This window comes from Ictidomys tridecemlineatus, chromosome 3 (genome assembly GCF_052094955.1).
Source record: "Ictidomys tridecemlineatus isolate mIctTri1 chromosome 3, mIctTri1.hap1, whole genome shotgun sequence".
In the NCBI taxonomy this organism is placed as follows: Eukaryota; Metazoa; Chordata; class Mammalia; order Rodentia; family Sciuridae; genus Ictidomys; species Ictidomys tridecemlineatus.
This window is the reverse complement of record NC_135479.1, coordinates 48,292,329-48,311,393: the sequence shown is the minus strand read 5'-3', so window position 1 is coordinate 48,311,393 and position 19,065 is coordinate 48,292,329. Positions and strand designations below refer to the sequence as shown.

Here is a 19,065-nt window from a genome sequence, read left to right as displayed (position 1 = left end):
GAAAGAGTATGAGTTTCAAAAATTAGGGTGTATTGACAAAAGTAATATAAACAATGATATGCTTTATGGAAAGTGTAAGGACATTTTCAAGGGTAATTTTGACCTCATGTGTTAATTTCAGAGCTTGCTACCTATGTACTTTTATAAAACTTCACTGGACTTCTGTTGGAAACTGCAACAAACTAGGTGATTTCTGGATAAGTTATAAAATCATGATTGGAGAAGAAGATCTGAGTAATACAGTTGTCCCTCAGTATCTATGGAGGGTTGATTCCAGGACATCATTCCCTCAGATACCAAAATCTAAATATTCAAATCCCTTGTGTAAAATAGCATACCATTTGCCGATAACCTCATATGTACTTTTAAACATCTCTAGATTACTTATAAGACCTAATATGATATAAATGCTATGTAAATTGTTGTTATACTATATTGTTTAGGGAACAATAACAAGAAAAAAGTTTATGTTCAGCACAGATGCAATTCTTTTGTGGGGATCCAACCCAGGGTCTGATGCATAGGAGGCAAATGCTCTCTACCACCCAGAAATGTTCCCAATACCATTCCCCGTCCTTTAAAAATTTGTTTTAAATCTGTGGTTGGTTGAATCTGTGGATATGGAGCCTGCAAATATAGAGAGGGCTGACTATATAATAATGTTTGTCTGGAAAGTGGTTAGAAATGAGAGAACTCATATAGAAAGTGACTGCCCATATTACATTTGTCTGAGCATTTCACTGTATCCTTCAGTCGACAGTAAAAATGGGACTTTCTTTTCTTTTCTCCTATGTCTGCAATATAGTTGGCACTCAGTAAAGGTATGCTTGCATAAACAGCCACAAATCCTATCTTAATGTCTTTGCATTTTCAGTATTTTTTAATAAAAACTTAGAATATCTATTTAAAAGTAAAAATGCATTTCTTGTAGTTTTAGCTATTTATAAAAGTCTACTATGCCTACCAGGCAAAAATAATAGACTTATAAAATTTTGAGAAAAAAAGCTCTTCATATTTAAATATAAACTTTTACTTTTTACTCTCTCCATGTTTCATTGACCTGTTGGGTGTTAAGTCCTAGTTGTTGAAATAACACTATCCCTGAATCCTCAAAGAATTAATACCTCCTTCTCAGTTACCAGCACACTTTGTTCAGTCTTTTATAGCACTGCGGATTGTGTTACACTTGCTTCCATGATTAGATGGAATGTCTTGAAGATGATGGCAGGTGTTACACGAGAATCACACTCTTACTTAGATTTCCAGCAAGTCCTTTCTGGACTACTTTCTTTGTCCTCAGTTCCCCCCCGTTTTTTTTTTTTTTTTTTTTTTTTTGCAGGAAAAAACAGTTCATAGTGTTGTTTGTAATTGACATATATGTTTACTATCATGATTGGGCGATGACTTCAAAAGTGTATACAAGCATCAATACTTAACCAAATTGGGTATGTGTGCAGTTCACAAAATGTCATTTATATACCTCATTAAAGCTTTTAAGAAGGATGTTGATTGTGACTTGTCCACTCTGAGTAGGTCACTATATTATTAAGTCCTGTGTCTCCCAAAATTGTTTAGACTGTGTATCCCTTCCTGCTAAGATTTTCTGTTGGCCTGTGTTCCCCTACCCCTTGAATTCCTTGTCTCTGTTCTTGTCCCCCACCCTTATCATTCTTTCTCTGTGCCAGGGTACTCTCCTTACAAGAGTAAAAACTTCACCATGCCTCAGCCATTCTTGTAGACAACAGCTGTTATTCTGAAGCTATTCCTGTGTGCTAGAAGCTGTGGCTAGCAGAGCATTCAGCACACACAAGCAGGAAAGATGGAGCCTCTGCTCTAGTTATGGTGGTGCTAGTTATGGTGGGCCACTTGGGAGATCACCACTTAAGAGATGTGTGTCCCTAGATTACAGGGGACATGTCAAATAGATATACACATATTAATAGAAATAAGAGTTGGTTAAACTCTGAAAATTCCAATGAAAAAAGTATTATTTGGTACTCTGTCAATGTTTCTGAAAATGTGCCCTAAAGACCTCAGCATCAGAATTACCATTTCTGATTTAATGGCTAGTTCTCTCTGAGCTGAAAATGGCTAGTTAAGAGTTTGGCTGGACAGAGTAAGAAGGCAATAGAAGTTGATCTGCTGAATAGTTGCTATTATCTTGTAGTATGGACACTACATGTGTTTGTCAAGTACCATTTTGCCTGGCGAGTTGTATCCATTTGAGGGTTTAGAACTTAAGGCATGCATTCTCAAGTCCTACAGTTTATAAATTGGATGAAAATTATGTGCTTGAAAGTTTTGATCAAAATTTTCTTTTTCCACAGAACTCAACAAAAATCCAGTGGAAGGCTTTTCAGCAGGTTTAATAGATGACAATGATCTCTATCGATGGGAAGTCCTTATTATTGGTCCTCCAGACACACTTTAGTAAGTATAATGGAACTGACATTTTCAAAATTGTTCTTTTAATTAAATGAAATTAAAAGTTATTTTAGCAGGCCAAAGTGAAATTGCTTTGTAGGGAGCAGGTTTGTACTGAATTTGAATTTGGTTTTTGTGTTCTTTTTTTTAAATAAAGGATAAAGGTCTATTTATTTATTTATATTTGGGTTTTGTGTTCTTTTTGAAACTCCAAGGTCTACGACCTTTGCTCCTAAAAATAGATAATACTTTCAGAAATTCAGATACTCTTGATACCTGGAACAAATAAATTACAAAATAGCTATCTTACTGTGAGGTTATACAAAAAAGTTTTTTTAAAAAAATATTTATTCTTAAGTTTTAGGTAGACACAATATCTTTATTTTACATTTATGTGGTACTGAGGATCGAACCCAGTGCCTCATGCATGCTAGGTGAGCACTCTACCACTGAGCCAAAACCCCAGCCCCATACAAAAAAGTTTTTTACTTAACATCTTAGAAATGGAGAGATTTAATTTTAAAAGGACCAGGAAGGAAGAAAAATTTCTATTAAAACATGTCTTCTTCTTCTTCCTTTTCTTGTACTTATTGCGCCTTGATCCCCAAATGGAAAATAATAATTTTAATAATTTTATTTATTTAATAAATAAATTGTATTTCCCCAAATGGAAAATAATAATTTTAATTTTAATAACACCTTGCAAAAAGCAAGGTGTTAAGGAACTCAGTAAGACCCTGTCTCTAAATAAAATACAAATTAGGGTTGGGGATGTGGCTCAGTGGTCAAGTGCCCCTGAGTTCAGTCCCTGGTACCAAAAAAGAAGAAGCTCCAAGGTCTCACCATTCTTAACACTATAATATCAAGTCATAGGATTATATTTTTGTGAAAAAATTTCGTATATTGTGAACATATCAGCATCTTATGAAGGCTGGAGTAAACTTTCAAGATCATTTAGATTCTAGTGGTTCTCTAATTGGGTCCCCACAGAATATTGATTATAGAAAAGGTTTTCTGACCCTAAAGTGAAATAATGTCCATTTTTCTCTTGTTTATAAAAGTTATTATTAGGGTATAAAAATAGTAACTGATTGCCAGTTGTTGAACCATTGATTTAAAGGTAGATAGTGGAATGTAGTGGTATCAAGGAATAATATAATAAAAGAATTTCTCAAGTATTTAATTTAATACCTTTCTACTACAGTCTTATATTCTGCTCTGGGTATTTGTAGACTAACTTTACTAGCATTTTTTAATTCTATAAGACATCATTACTTCTTGATGTTGGTGACTTATACTTTCATGTTTTTTATAGAAGTTGAGGTATTGGGTGGAAAAATCAGGTGATTTTCCTTAAATCATACAGCTGAGTAAAAGGGACAGTTCTAGATCTGAATTTTGAGGACCACACTTTCTCACTCAACTTTGGTCCTCAATGGTATTAAGTAGGCAAGGATTTGGACTCATTGAATCTTTTTTTTTTTGGGGGGGGGGGTCAAATCATCATTTTTAGGTTTTCTTTTTTCTAAAAAAATATATAAACATAATGCATATATGTATTAATTGTAGATAAACACAGTACTTTTATATGAATTAGTTGTAGATAAACACAATACTTTTATTTTTATTTTCTTTTATGTGGTGCTGGGGATAGAACCCAGGGTCTCATACATGCTAGGCAAGCACTCTGCCACTGAGCTACAACTCCAGCCCCATTTTTAGGTATTCTAAGATGGTAGCCCCCCACTCTCCCCTAACAGCTTGTAGGAAAGAATTTTCAGAGCTACTTCTATAGCAGAGCTGACTGAGACACAACAGAATTGAATCATAGTGTGGATGTTCATCTTTTCTATAATCTGAAAAAAAAAAACAATTTGTTTTGTTATAACTGTTGCCAATCAGAATTTTTGCTGATATATTTCCTTGTGATATATTCTCTGAATCATAGTGTGGATGTTCATCTTTTCTATAATCTGAAAAAAACAATTTGTTTTGTTATAACTGTTGCCAATCAGAATTTTTGCTGATATATTTCCTTGTGATATATTCTACATTCAGATAACTGAATGTGGCCAATCCACAGCATTGGAGTTTTGGGTTAGGAAAAAGTAGCCATTAAAAACCATCTTACAGGGGCTGGGGATGTGGCTCAAGTGGTAGCGCGCTCGCCTGGCATGTGTGCAGCCTGGGTTCGAACCTCAGCACCACATGCAAACAAAGATGTTGTGTCCGCCGAGAACTAAAAAAAACAAATAAATAAATAAATATTAAATCTCTCTCTCTCTCTCTCTCTCTCTAGGAAAAAAAAATCTTACAGGTATTGTCTCTCAATCTTGTAATTAGAGAGCAGATTTTCTCTCTCTGTTAATTTTTTAGTTATAGGTGGGCACAATATCTTTATTATTTTTATGTGGTGCTGAGATCAAACCCAGTGCCTCACATGCTAGGCGAGTATTCTACCACTGAGCCACAACCATAGCCCTGAGAGCAGATTCTTTTTTTTTTTTTAAGAGAGAGAGAATTTTAATATTTATTTTTTAGTTTTTTCGGCAGACACAACATCTTTGTTTGTATGTGGTGCTGAGGATTGAACCTGGGCTGCACGCATGCCAGGCGAGCGCACTACCGCTTGAGCCACATCCCCAGCCCAAGAGAGCAGATTCTTAACAAATTCTGTGCACAAAACCATGTCTGTGAATGTTTTTTTTTTTTCTGCTGTTTTATTTTTCCTTTAGGGAAGACATAGCAACATTATAGTGATGGAAATTTAGTTACATTATAGTAGGTACAAGATAATGAGAGAAATTCTCTTAAACTGATATCTGTATAGAGTACTGGGTAGGAATCCTGGCTCAAGCCTTAACTCTATGAGCTCATTGCATTTATTTTTCATACACATGCGCATTATGAACTTATTGCACATATTATTAGGTGGTCTCTACCACGCGGCCTGTGCAGTGGTTTCATTAATGAGGTTCTAGGCATAAAGTTAGTTAGAAGAGATCGAAATAAAAACACAGACTCAATTACCTTATTTCTATTGCTAGGTCTGAGACGGCTCCCCTCTCTGGTTCGGCTCCTCTAAACTGCCCAGCAGGGCAGCAGAGATTACTCAGGGCTAGCAGGAGAGAGAGAGCGAGCACGCCGGGGACCAGCGTTTTATTGGGGAACAAGAGATTCAGGGGAGAATTCCATCCAATGAAGGTTGAGGGGGGACTGCACTCCAAGGTCAGGGTCAGTGATTGGGTCCCCGGGGTCAGTGGTCATGCACACCCCCACACGGATGGGCTCTCTCATCAGGAAAGGGTCGGGAAAACTTGGACTTTGCCAAAGTGCCTCAAGCCCTTAACGGGAGTCGCCCAATCACGTGTTAGATTGGCTTCCCACAGTGGTCCATATATGTATTGTATATCTCCAACTTTCTAATAAGCATTCTACTTAATAGGCCATTTTTTTTCCACTAATAAAACCCATTTCTAGCCTTCACCGAACATTTATTAAAGTATTGGCTGTTGATTTGAGTTTTGAATGGCAGAAGCATTTGTGGTAGCTCCTCTGGAGTGTGTACTTAATAATGTGACACTGGTAGCTTCTTATAATCACACATTGTTTTTGTGAGATTCTTAGTCCTTTGTTCGGGGAAGAGAGAAATTAGCTTAGTTCCATTGAAAGGCCATAGGAAAGTAGCAACGAAGATACAAGGAAAATGAGTAGAAGAAATAGGCATTTAAAAATTCTATGGAGAATTTAGTACTTCATAGAGTCCTTAAAAAGTGTTCGCTGAACTATAAGGAAGTTAGTGTTGTTCTTACTGTTGTTTCAGTTGAATGAAGAGGTTAGAGGGGTTGAAAATAAGTTTGCATAGGCTTAGGTGTTATCCAAACCTAAATGATTAGCTCGCCATTTAACAATTAGATCATAGAAAATAAACAACTGTACCAAAATTTTTATAAAAGCTAGTGTGAAATTTTGTGATGGCATTATTAGCCTTCATTTAGTAGCTAGAGGGCAACTCACATTCTTTACAGTCCATGTAATCGGCTAGCACATTAAGTGTTACCTTGAGGCTGGTAGTTAACATGAACATGAATGTGGTCATTTATACTCATCTTCAGGTTATATTTCATTAAATTTTTATTATTGAATCTTTCTAGTACTGTTAAGAATGCATTTCTTCTTTTTCTCCACCTTTTCCTCCTTTTGTTCTTTTTTTTTTTTTTTTTTTGGGTCATTCAGGGATTGAACCTAGGGCCCTGTCCATGTAAGCACTTTATCACTAAGCTATATCCCCCCATCCAAGAATAGATTTTTGAGCTTTCTGTGAAGTATACATTCTAGAAATGGTGTGGGATACCTCCTATTTTCAGACTAATTATCAAGTAATATGAATAGCCACCTCCATCCACAGAAATAAAATTTTCAGATAGAAGTGGCAGTGGTTTTTACAGAAAAAAGAGACCCAGATATCACTAAAAGAAAAAAGACAGATGCAAATATCCCTAAAGAATTAAAAATTTGTTGTAAGTAATGAATACTCTCTTTTATATTTAACTCTTTTTTTCTTTCATCACCATTGGTTGGTCTATTTAAGGAGTATGTTTTTTTGTTTTTTGGTAGAAAAAATTTTGTTGGAGTCTTTAAGATTATATGTGTTTTATAATTTTCCCCAACCTTGGTTGAATATAGAAAACATGTAGTTAATGATAGAGGTCTTATTAAAACTCTTTTTTACAATTGCGAAATTCTGTTATATTTACAAAATTCTTTTACAGTCTTATTAGAGACTTGAAGGCAGAAGTCATATATTTTATAATCAAATTCTGTAGGTAATGAATCTAGTGTCTGCATCGCTTAGAAACTGATCAATGGCAATATCATGTCATTTATCATGTGCTTTGAACATGATAATATGGGCTTAAGAATATGGGCTTTGGAGACTGCCTTGGTATAACTCTCTTTATCATTTTTTTAAAAATATATGGATGGACCTTAATTTTATTCATTTATTTATACATGGTGCTCAGAATTGAACCCAGTGCCTCACACATGCTAGGCAAGCGCTCTACCACTGAGCCACAACCCCAGCTCCACTCTATCATTTTTATTGGTTGTGTTACTTTGCATAATTATATAAACTTGACCTTAGCTGGTATCTTCATGTCTAGATTAAAAAACACAAATTGAAAAAAAATGCTTAGAATGTGTTATATTGCATTATAACAGAAGCAGGGGGAGAAGAAGCAGTCAAATATCAGAATAGTGGAGAAATTGTGGAATGTGTCAGGTAAAATGAATGAACAAAAGGCAGATACTAATAGAGACATAGATTGAAAGAACAATATTGAGCAAAATTTCAGAAGGCAGCATACAGCATATTAAAAAATAAGTATGATATAATGATACAGTATAATTCTTGTAGGGTTTTTATAATTTAAAACAGTAACAGTAAGGAAAACCTCCGGGCAAAACTTGGCCTATGTTTCTCAAACTTTCTAAAAATTGTGGAACAGTTGGTTGCGTACCTCTTTTTGACCCATACTAGTAATTATGTTATTAGAATCTGTGATGGAAAAAGTCTTTAATTATGTAACAGAAGTAAAGGTATTTTGAATTCATTGATACTTTATTTTTGGTATGAGGGATTTAACCCAGGGGCACTTAACCATTGAACCACTTCCCTTGGCATCCCCACCCCACCCTTTAAATTTTTTTTTTTCTTTTTTATTAGAGACAGGGACTCCCTGAATTGCTCAGGGCCTCGATAAGTTGCTGAGGCTGGGTTTGAACTCAGGATCCTCCTGCTCCAGCCACCTGAGTTCTGGGATTACAGGCATGTGCCACCTGGTCTGGTTATTGATACTTTTAATAACTTTTAATTTTGTTTACCACAGTTGTATCTTTTTTTTTATAAATCTTTTTTTTTAAGAGAGAGAGAGAGAGAGAGAGAGAGAGAGAGAGAATTTTAATATTTATTATTTTTTAGTTATTGGCGGACACAACATCTTTTTGTTTGTATGTGGTGCTGAGGATCGAACCCAGGCCGCACGCATGCCAGGCGAGCGGGCTACCGCTTGAGCCACACCCCCAGCCCCACACAGTTGTATCTTTGTGGGCTTGAAAAAATGAATATATTGATGTTTAGTCTGTAATTACCCTGTGGGTTTAGAGTTCCTCTCTGCTCACTTGACTATTTAGTAGAAGTTTTACCCAGAAATTGGGTACTACCAGGCAAGGCAATGAATGAATGAAGGTAGAATTTCCCCAGATAAAATAGAAGGTGATGGATCCACAGAGAGAAGAAAAATTATGAGAACTAGCATAGTTGTTTCTCAGTGTTTTAGAAGAAGGGAAAATTATGGGGTTAAATCATTAGGGCAGTCTTAATAAGTAAATTTCATTGACATTTTAAAGTTTGAAAATAATTTATAATTTAGAGGCATTAAGGCAATGTTTTTGTTTGTTGTTTTGTTTTGTTTATTTTGGGGTATTACTGAGGATTGTTCCTAAGGGCACTCCACCACTGAGATAAACCCCAGCCCTTTTCATTTTTTTGAGATAGTGTCTTTAAGGCTTTGTATTTGGAATCCTCATGCTGGGTTTGGGCCACCATGCCTCGCCTGAGGCAGTTTTTCATAATGAGGATTCCATTAGGCCATTATGGAGCCTTTTGATGGCATCTAATCAATCAAAATTAAAGTGATATGGGAAAACCAACTTAATATTTCTCAAGGAGTATCAGAATATCCTCACTAGTAAAATAAAGTGCATGTGTGTGTGTGTGTGTGTGTGTGTGTGTGTGTGTGTGTGTGTGTCTGTCTGTCTGTCTGTCTTATTTGTGGCTTTTCAACCTTGTTTTTTAAACCATGTTCAGATAATATTTTGTATCATGATCCAGTGATATTTGTTTATATAGGTTAGTGAGTAGAAATACATAGATTTTATAAAAATACATGTTTTCTGTTCTATTAACAAAAGAACTTGATAAGTGACTCACTGAATTGCTTTTGCAGCCTATTTGGAAGACTAGTCCATGTAATTAATATGTCCTAAGACCAGTTTGGCACTTATTAATGCAGGTTGGGGTAGCTGAGATAGTACTTCTATTTCGTCAATGTAATATACATTCCACAGCAGCTGTTTCAGACTCTGTTCCCCTCAAGGCTTCATGTTTTTTTTCATTTCAGGTGATAACCTGGTAAATTATCCCAGAGTAAGGCTCTAGGCAGGCATAGAATTTGTTGTTCTTTTGATACTTTTAATAACTTTTAATTTTGTTTACCACAGTTGTATCTTTGTGGGTTTGAAAAAAAACGAATATATTGACGTTTAGTCTATAATTATCCTTTTTACTCCTGGATATCTGTACTAAATCTGTTTTTCTTCCTGTGGGAAAGGAAAAGATGTTCGTTCTTTTTTCATGGTTAGGCACTCTACTACCTTTGTTTTCTTTCTACTTATAGCTAATTTCTCATTGTTCTTTTTCTAATATCTCTAGCCAACACATTCATGTCTTCTTGCAAACAAATTAGTCTTCCCCCTTTGAAAGTACTTTGTTTGTACTTTTTCTTCATCTTCTTTCTTAAATTTCTTGTACAATTTGTCCCATTCATTATGCTTTGTACTATACCATCCCATTCTTTCCTTAATGCTTTGTGGTCTTTTTCTGTTGCTTTTATCAAAATTGATTTTCAAGGTCACTGAATTTATATATTTTTGAATCAAGTTGCCTTTCCTAAGTATTCACAAGTATATGTGTATATTTTAATTTTGGGTGGTGCTGGGGATGGAATCCAGGGCCTTGTACATGCAAGGCAAACACTCTACCACTGAGCTATATCCTCAGCCCACACAAGTATTTGATAATAGTGATTTACTTATCTTTTTAGAACTTAGTTCCATTGCAGTGATGCACCCCTATAAGGGTAGCCAAAGCAACTTAGCCAGACCCCGTCTCAAAATTGAAAATAAAAAGGGTTGGGGATGTAGCTTTGTGGGTTCACGCTGGGTACCACAAACAAAAACTTAATCTGTATCTTGCTTTCTTGATCAGAAAAGTTAATACTTGCTTGTACTTTAAAATTCAAGCTATATTGAAATGTGCATATCGGAAAGTAAAATAATCCCATATCATACTCTCTATAGAGTTAACCATTATAATGTACTGATGATATACTCCCAGACATTTTTCTATTTGTGTACAAATGTGTCTACATTTTTGTTTAAAAAACAAATGGGCTTATTCTATAAATATTTGCTTTTTAAAATAGTACTTATTACTAGTATTCTTTTTTTGCTAGATATTTTGTTTCTAATTCTAGAATGGTAAGCTTCACAATGATTGCTGATGCTTTATTCTTTTTTAAAAAATTATTTAGAACAATGCTTAGCATAACTAGATAATGAATTTTATCTAGTTTAAATATATAATGTATATTTGTTCATGAATCAAAACTATTTTATGATCTAAGAATTCCATTTCTCATTGATCTGCTCTAATGGAGTGTACACACTGAATAATAAGAGAATCAGATATGCAAAATGCTGTTGCAGTAAATTAAAAGAAGTCAGTGTGATAGAGGGGACCTAGTGACTAGATTGGGAAAATCTTTTGTCTAGGTAACAGTTAAAGCTGAGTGAATGATGATCAGAAGAAAAATGAAAAGGGTATTTCAAGCAGAGGAAACATGTAGCATCTGGGTTCGGAAGGAATTTGGTCATTTTTGCCCTTTAAGGCCGACTTGATCTTTTGGGTTTTAGTTGGTATTATATACATCATTTTATTGTTTTATTGACATTTCTTCAAGAATGATTCCCAGTTAAATGGCATTGATTTATAACTGGGCTGTCCAGTATGGTAGCCAATAGCCACTTGTGGCTAGTGACTCTATATTGAACAAACAGAGGTATAGAACATCTTTAATTTTGCAAAAAGTTCTTTTCATAAGCACGGTTCTGGAAAGTCAGTAGACTACAAACTCCTTCAGAGACTATATTCTATTCACTGCTGTACTCCCAATATTTGACACATAACACATTAGTTCCCAAACAAGAAACAACAAATGCATATAAGCTTTGAGATGACAAGGAACTTGTGTGTTTGAGGAACTGAAAGAAGACTGACTAGAACAGAAAAAAGAGCGATAGTTTAGTTTGAGATCAATGTTGATAAATTGGCAACTCGAGCCCTATAAGCAGTGTAAAACTTTCTGAATTTTGTTGTAAGTGCATTGGGAAATGATGGAAAGATCATAGCATAGCTACTGATCATCTGATCTGGATGCCTCTTTTACCAAACCATTTCTTTTTTCCTTTTACTAGCTCTCTTGAGAGTTTAATAAAGTTTAGGTATGATAGTTACCTCAAACACCCAGTTTAATAAACTATCTGTAGGGAATCCAAATTATTCACTATGTTTACTTTTGAATCCTTGAATTATTCACTATGTTTACTTTTAGTGCCTACACTCTTGTTTTATATTTGTTTTAATGATTGTATACTTATAAGCAGGAACTTATAGGCAAGAACTTGTTTTTGTTTTTTTTTCAGTGAAGGTGGTGTTTTTAAGGCTCATCTCACTTTTCCAAAAGATTATCCCCTCCGACCTCCTAAAATGAAATTCATTACAGAAATCTGGCACCCAAATGGTAAGTTTATCTGGTTTTGTTTTTACTTGAAATATAAAGGTTTCAAGGTCAATAACAGAGATGATAGTTCTTGGTGAAATTGCTTTGGAATTTACTTTTTAAGTTCATTGTATTAATTGTGTACATGGCCTTGTAGCTTTTTTAAGATAGAAGAACTAATAGATCACATGGAAAATATTCTTTTTTCTCTTCTTTTTGAGACTCAGTGTTTCAGATTACAGGCAGTTTCTGAATAGTATTCATTACAAAGAGCATAGAAATCATGAAACATAGGTTTCTAGTATATATTTCGTTAACTCAGTTTTAGAACATGAGCTACTCTTAACTATGTTCTTAGCTGTTACAAAGGACTTTCCCACCTGCCACATAGGTGATTCATAGACAAGGGAAATACATAGCTTTGAAAGCATTCAATACTGCTGTGCATGGAGTGATGACATTGACCTGTTTAATCCAAAGATTGGCTGCCCTGTAAAATCTATGTTGTGACCAAAGGTTAGGCCAGATAAGCTTCTTTTATACACAGGCTCCCTGAATTTTTGGCTTTGGTTTGTGTGATAGAGCTTGCAAGGGTTTCTTTTCTGTTTTGACAAGTTATCTTTTTAGACTATTATACTAATTTGTGTTCTGCATCTTATTCTCAAGACTCTTTTGGTTGCAAGGAATAGAAATACATACATTAAATTAAACAAGAGTCAGTGAGAGGAATGATGGAATGAATGAACAAATTAAATAAGGATTTATCCTAAGCAAAAGGGGTATCAAGGCTTTAAAAAAAAAAATATATATATATATATATATATATACATACACACACACACATATATATATGTATGATGAGAGACTGGAACAGTCAAATAGAAAACTGGAACTACTATATTTTATTACATCTTAAGATAGCAAAGTCATAAAAGTAGTATCTCTGGGCTAGGGGTATAGCTCAGTTGGTAGAGTGCTTGTCTTGCAAGTACAAGGCCCTGGGTTCAATCCCCACCACCAAAAAAATAGAAGAAGAAGATAAAAGTAATTATCTCTAGTTAATAATGACAGAAGGCATTAATGATAGTCCTGCCTGATTCCTGGATACTTGATTTGGTGATGTACTTCGTGACATTTCTTTGATCTTTTTCTGGACTTTGGGCAGTGCAATTTCTTCTGCTTTCACTTGGATTACTTGATATATGTAATAGGCATTCTTCTTGGGCTTGCTTTGAAAGAAGGTCCAACAAAGTTTCTCAATTTTGCTACACTACAAATTAGCTGTGTGACTCTAGGCAAAACCTCTATGAATCTTACTTTCTCTGCAAAAATTAAATAAGTGCATATATGTAAGCAAAATAATGAAACTTCCTTTCTGTCAGGAGGGAGGATAGCATCACAAGTTTGGGAGGAAAATTGATGTTGTTTTTTTAAAAAAATTTTTTAAAGGAGACTTTTCATTTTGTAGAGACAGGCTTTAGAGAAGGAAATAATCAAAATTTTATTGGAGAAAGGATAGTTAGTGAAGAAAGGATACCTGAGGAAGTGATGGGGCAGGGATGGCAGCTACAGAAAGAATTAGCTATAGGACGGAGTGAAAAGTCATTCTCAAATGGAAAAGAGAAAAACTGGGGCAAGCAAGATAGTTAAAGAATCTTGAATATCTGGAAAGCACTGGGAGTACAGCGATGTTTTCTCAGCTATACTTCCCATAAGATGTAGTGGTCTCTGCGGAAGAGGTGCGCATTAAGCAGAATGGTGAAGCTGTGAGGTGATAGTGATATAGGTATCCATTTTTTTCTGGAAGCTGAAAAGGAGGGAGTCAAGGATTCTAGATACGTTCTTGAATGGAATTTTGAATGTTGAATATGCCTGACTTGAACATTATTCTGCAGGCTGTAGAGTTTCATTAAATTGATGAGTTTAAAGTTGTTCCATGGGTTCATCATGATTATATTTTCCTTCCAGAAAGCTTAGACTAGTAGAAGATTGGAAAAAGAAGCCAGACAGACATATCAGTATCAGAGTAAGAAACAGTAAAAGCTTGAACCAAAAATAGTATCAAAAAGGATGAGTTAGTTCTTTTCACTTGTTGATTACCAGATATGAGTGGAAATAAAGACATAATAATTTAGGATTGGACTAGCCATTTCAGAAAGTAATTATAGAATGAGAACCATAATGAGATAACCACTTTTGCCCATAAGGATGGCTGTAGTAAAAATAATAATAACACGTATTAATAATGAAACAGAAGAATGTAAAAGTGGTGCGGATGTTTGGAAAATAGTTAGCAGATCCTTAGAAGGTTAAGCATAGTTATCATTATGAACCAGCAGTTCTATTCTACTCCTAGGTAGATAGCTAAGAAAATTAAAAACATGTGCCTCCCAAATCTCCTTCAAGAATGTTCTTAGCAAAATTTATTAACCCCAAATTAGAAACAACCCAAATACCTGTCAATTGATGAATGGAAAAATGTGGCATTATATCTGTGTAATAGATTATTATTTGTCAAATAAAAAGAAATAAAGTACTAATACAAGTGACAACATGGATAAACCTTGTAAACATGATGTTAAATGAACAAAGCCAGTTTTAAAAAATACCACAGTGATTCCATTTATATGTAATAATTAGAATCTGTAGGGCCAAAAATAGATCAGTAGTTGCCTAGAGCTGGAGGGGTGTTTGGGTGGAAATAAGGAGTTATTACAAGTTGGGTATGGGATGTCTTTTGGGATGATGAAAATATTCTAAAATTGACCCTGGTGGTGGTTGTACAATTGTAAATACAGTAGGTAGAAACCATTATATTGTATATTTGGAACAGGTGAATTATATCTCAGTAAAGGTATTACAAAATTATTATAGGATAAATAATACTTTTGAGTGGCTTAGATGCATTCAATTTTGTCCCCCCCCCCATACACTGATATGTTCAGATAGATAATTAGATAAAACTAGGGTTCAGTAGTGAATCTAGGGCCTTGGAAGTTATTGCCTCAGGATGACAGATAACAGTATGATCTACTGAATGAATTAATTTACCCAGAGAAACAGTTATTAAATGTTAGAGATTAGGATAATGTCAAAAGTCGTGTTAAAGAAGGGGAAAACTCAGGCTGGTTGTGGTGGCACATGTCTGTAATCCCAGTGGCTCAGGAGGCTCAGGTAGGAGGATCATGAGTTCAAAGCCAGTCTAGCCAATTTAGCAAGGCCCTAACCTTGTCTCTAAATAAAAAATATTAAAAGGGGCTGGCAATGTGGCTCAGTGCTAAAGCCCCTCTGGGTTCAGTCTCAGGTATCAAAAAAAAAAAAAAAAAGGGGTGGGGGGAGGAAAGGAGAAGCTAAGAGAAAGTGGAGTTGAAGAATCAAGAGGAAAGAATTGACATGGAAGCCAAGGGAGGAAAATATATCCAGGAAGATGCTGTCAAGTATCATTTGTGTTGGGCCAGAAGGGTTGACTTAGATTGAAGTTCCTATATGTTATCCAGATCATTTTTTGAAAATAACGTTAGTATCCCGATAGGCAGCAGAAGCCAGTTTTCATAAGGTATAAAAGAGTACCCAAGTAGTGAGTAAGTGGCGAAAATGAGGGCAAGCCAGTTTTTAAAATTTTGTGTTTTGTTTTAATTTTTTTTTTAAATTTAAATTATTGGTTCTTTTTATTCTGATATAATTACATGAACATGGAATATCTTATTTTAGTTAGGATTCCATTCTTATGGATGTACATGATGTGGTGGGATATTCACTGTTGTTTTCACAGGTACGTGGGAAAATTACGTCAGATTCATTTCAGTGTCAGTTTTGGATCTGTATTCTCAAGAAAGGGTATATAATTAGAACGCATTGTTCAGAGATTTTAGTTTTACGCTGAAAGAGAAGTGTTTTTCAATTATTGATGAAAGACTAATGGCTAGCTATTTATGGAGAAACAATTTTAATTTTCATAACCAAACAGTAAAGTGAATTGAAGATAAATGGAATAAAAAGTCACAAGTGATTTTATTTTTTAAAGTTATGATTTATTGTACTGGTGATTGAACCTAGGGGCACTCTATCACTGAGCCATATCCCTAGCACTTTTTATTTTTTGAGGCAGAGTTTCACTAAATTGCCAAGGCTGACCTCAAATTTGCTGGGATTACAGGAGTGCGCCACTGTGCCCAGCTGTACAAGTGATTGATTGATTGATTTAAAAAGCAGTCATTATCATCTATTTGGTATATGTTGGGAACAAGAACTCTCTAGCTTCAAAAATAAACATTGAAAATACTGAGGGAGACAGGGAGAGAGAGACTAAAAGGAAATGATAGAATATAGAATTCTTCACTGAATCTTCTATCAGAAATGAAGAATAGCTCTAAAGTACATTGAGATGAAACGAAAAAGAAGCAAAAATTAAAAATTATACACGGGAGCTAGGCATGGTGGTACATGCTATAATTCCAGATCATTGGAAAGGTAAGGTAGGAGGATTGCAAGTTTGAGGCCAGCCTGGGTAATTTTAGTGAAACCCTGTCTCACAATAAAAATAAAAAATTTTCAAAAATGGATGTAGCTCAATGGTAGAGTGCTTCCCTCCAGCAGGTACAAGGCCTTGGGTTGAACCCCTAGTACCAGGGAGAAAAACACAAATTATTTAGGGGTAAATTGAGAAGCATTTTGTAAAGATAAATCTACACACTCGACCACATAACTGGCTAAAGGATAAGAACAGACATTTTTCAAAATGTCTGTTTATGTGGAAAGTTGTCTTGGAAAAGCTAATTATTTATTAGATGTTATAAAACTGTTAATCCTGAGTGAGGAGGCAGTGATAAGGGTCACTTCATATTGTTTATGGCTGCATAAAATATATAATCTTTTAAAAATATAATTTGGTAATAGGTGTTCAACCTTAAAGTTTTCTTATTCTTATACTGTTTAAAATGACATGACACCTTCAAATGTGAAGAATGTGGAAAAGATTTTACTCAGAGACCACACTTCACTGAACAGTAGAAGATTCATACTAGAGAGAAGCCCTACAAACGTTAACATTGTGCCAGAGACTTTAAAAATGGTTCAACCCTTATTGCACACTACAGGAATCATAGAAGAGAGAAATTATACAAAGACACAATGTGACAATGTCTCTAAAGTTGTTCATTCCTACTCAGCACTGGAGAATTTGTAATGTGGAAGGATAATATGAGTTAAAAACTAATGTAGATGTTTTAGCAATTTCTCAAACATTGCTTATCACTGGAGAATTCATAGTGCATAGATACTCTAAACAATGTAAATACTGTGTCCAAGTCTTTACTCAAATTTCAAACTGTCTTCAACTTTTGAAACCCGATATCTATAGGAAATGTAGAAAGACATTTGCCTGAAATATATGCCTTATATTTAAATATAAGGCAAATAGATAACAGCAAAAACACCCTGAAATATTTAAAAATATAGCAAAGTCCTTATCTGTACCTCATATCTTGATATGAAAAGGAAAGAAGGAATTGCCTTTTGCTTAAAATTTATATTAAACACACTTAGATGATTTAGTGGAAATAAAGAAATTCTCACAAGTAATCATAGAATGGTATAGAAAACTTGTTTTTTTTTTTTTTTAAAGAGAGAGAGGGAGAGAGAGAGAATTTTTAATATTTATTTTTCAGTTTTCGGCGGACACAACATCTTTTGTTTTGTATGTGGTGCTGAGGATTGAACCTGGGCCGCACGCATGCCAGGCGAGCACACTACTGCTTGAGCCACATCCCCAGCCCCAGAAAACTTGTTTCAAAGTTTACTCAATAGCCTCACTTCTGAAAACTTGAGAAAACAATTCTAACCGAGATCTTTTTATCAGAAGAATAATTGTTCCTGAGAGTTGTTTATCTATGTTTTTGAGACTTTACAGTAGATTTTGAAATACTTTATTCAGATTATGTAGGAATTTGTTTACTAAATAAATGTAAAATGTGTTTCATGACACAAGTAAGTAAAAAGTTTAAAAGATTCTAGTGGGCCTGGTGGCGAATACCTTTAATCCTAGCAACTCAGGAGGCTGAGGCAGGAGGATCATAAGGTCAAGGCCAGCCTCAGCAACTTAGCAAAGCTCTAAGTAACTCAGTGTGACTCTGTCTCAAAATAAAAAATTTATAAAACGTGGTAGAGGTAGGGATATAGCTCCGTGGTAGAAACACCCCTGTGCTCAATCCCTGGTGCCAAAAAATAAATAAAAATTTTAAAATCCTAAAAAATAATACTTCATAAAATCTTAGTGCTGAACTTTGTGTTTTTGGTGTTATTTTTGCCTCTTGATCTACTGATTCCTTTAGTTAATAGAGTCCATTAGCAGGTGGGGGTAGGTTGGGAAGGGAATCTTAATTATAGAAAAACTTATATTAAACATTGAAGACTAAGGCTGTACCCCATGTCAGGTGTGGTGTGGTCCTTGCACATAGTAGGCATTCAAAAAGTATTAATAGAGCAATAATATTGATTTGTATGTATACATACTTTGATTCTGGTCCTTAGAGTTTTCATTGCCCATGCTGGTGTTCTGAGGGGAAATTCTGAGTTAGAATTTTAACTGTTCACAATTTATTAGGTTCTATAAAGAAGTAGCTAGGAGCCAGGTACAGTGGCGCACACCTGTAATCCCAGTGAGTGGCTCAGGAGGCTGAGACAGGAGGATAGAGAGTTCAAAGCCAGCCTCAGCAATAGCAAGGCACTAAGCATCTCAGTGAGACCCTGTCTCTAAATAAAATAGAAATAGGGCTGGAGATGTGGCTAGATGCCCCTGAATTCAATCCCTAGTAAGCCTCCAGCCCCTAACCCCCTGCCCCCCAAAGGAAGAAGTTAGGAGTGAAATGTATAAAAATATGGTACTCACTATTTATAGAACTTGGAAATTTGGTTAATGTACAGCAATAAATTTTAATTAAACATCTTTTTCTAAAATTTCCCCCTTAAAGTATGCTTTTTATCCCTCTCACCCCTTTTTAAGAGAAAATTTTACCATTAA

At 35.0% G+C, this 19,065-nt stretch overlaps 1 protein-coding gene across 1 annotated transcript in view; it reads left to right on the top strand.

The window, feature by feature from the left end:
* Positions 1-19,065, top strand: part of Ube2g1 (ubiquitin conjugating enzyme E2 G1) — a 99,971-nt gene that overhangs the window by 67,883 nt on the left and 13,023 nt on the right. The window contains exons 4-5 of the mRNA XM_078041090.1: positions 2,328-2,430; positions 11,971-12,068. Coding sequence (XP_077897216.1) covers positions 2,328-2,430; positions 11,971-12,068 — 201 coding nt within the window. The remainder of the gene's footprint in view (positions 1-2,327; positions 2,431-11,970; positions 12,069-19,065) is intronic.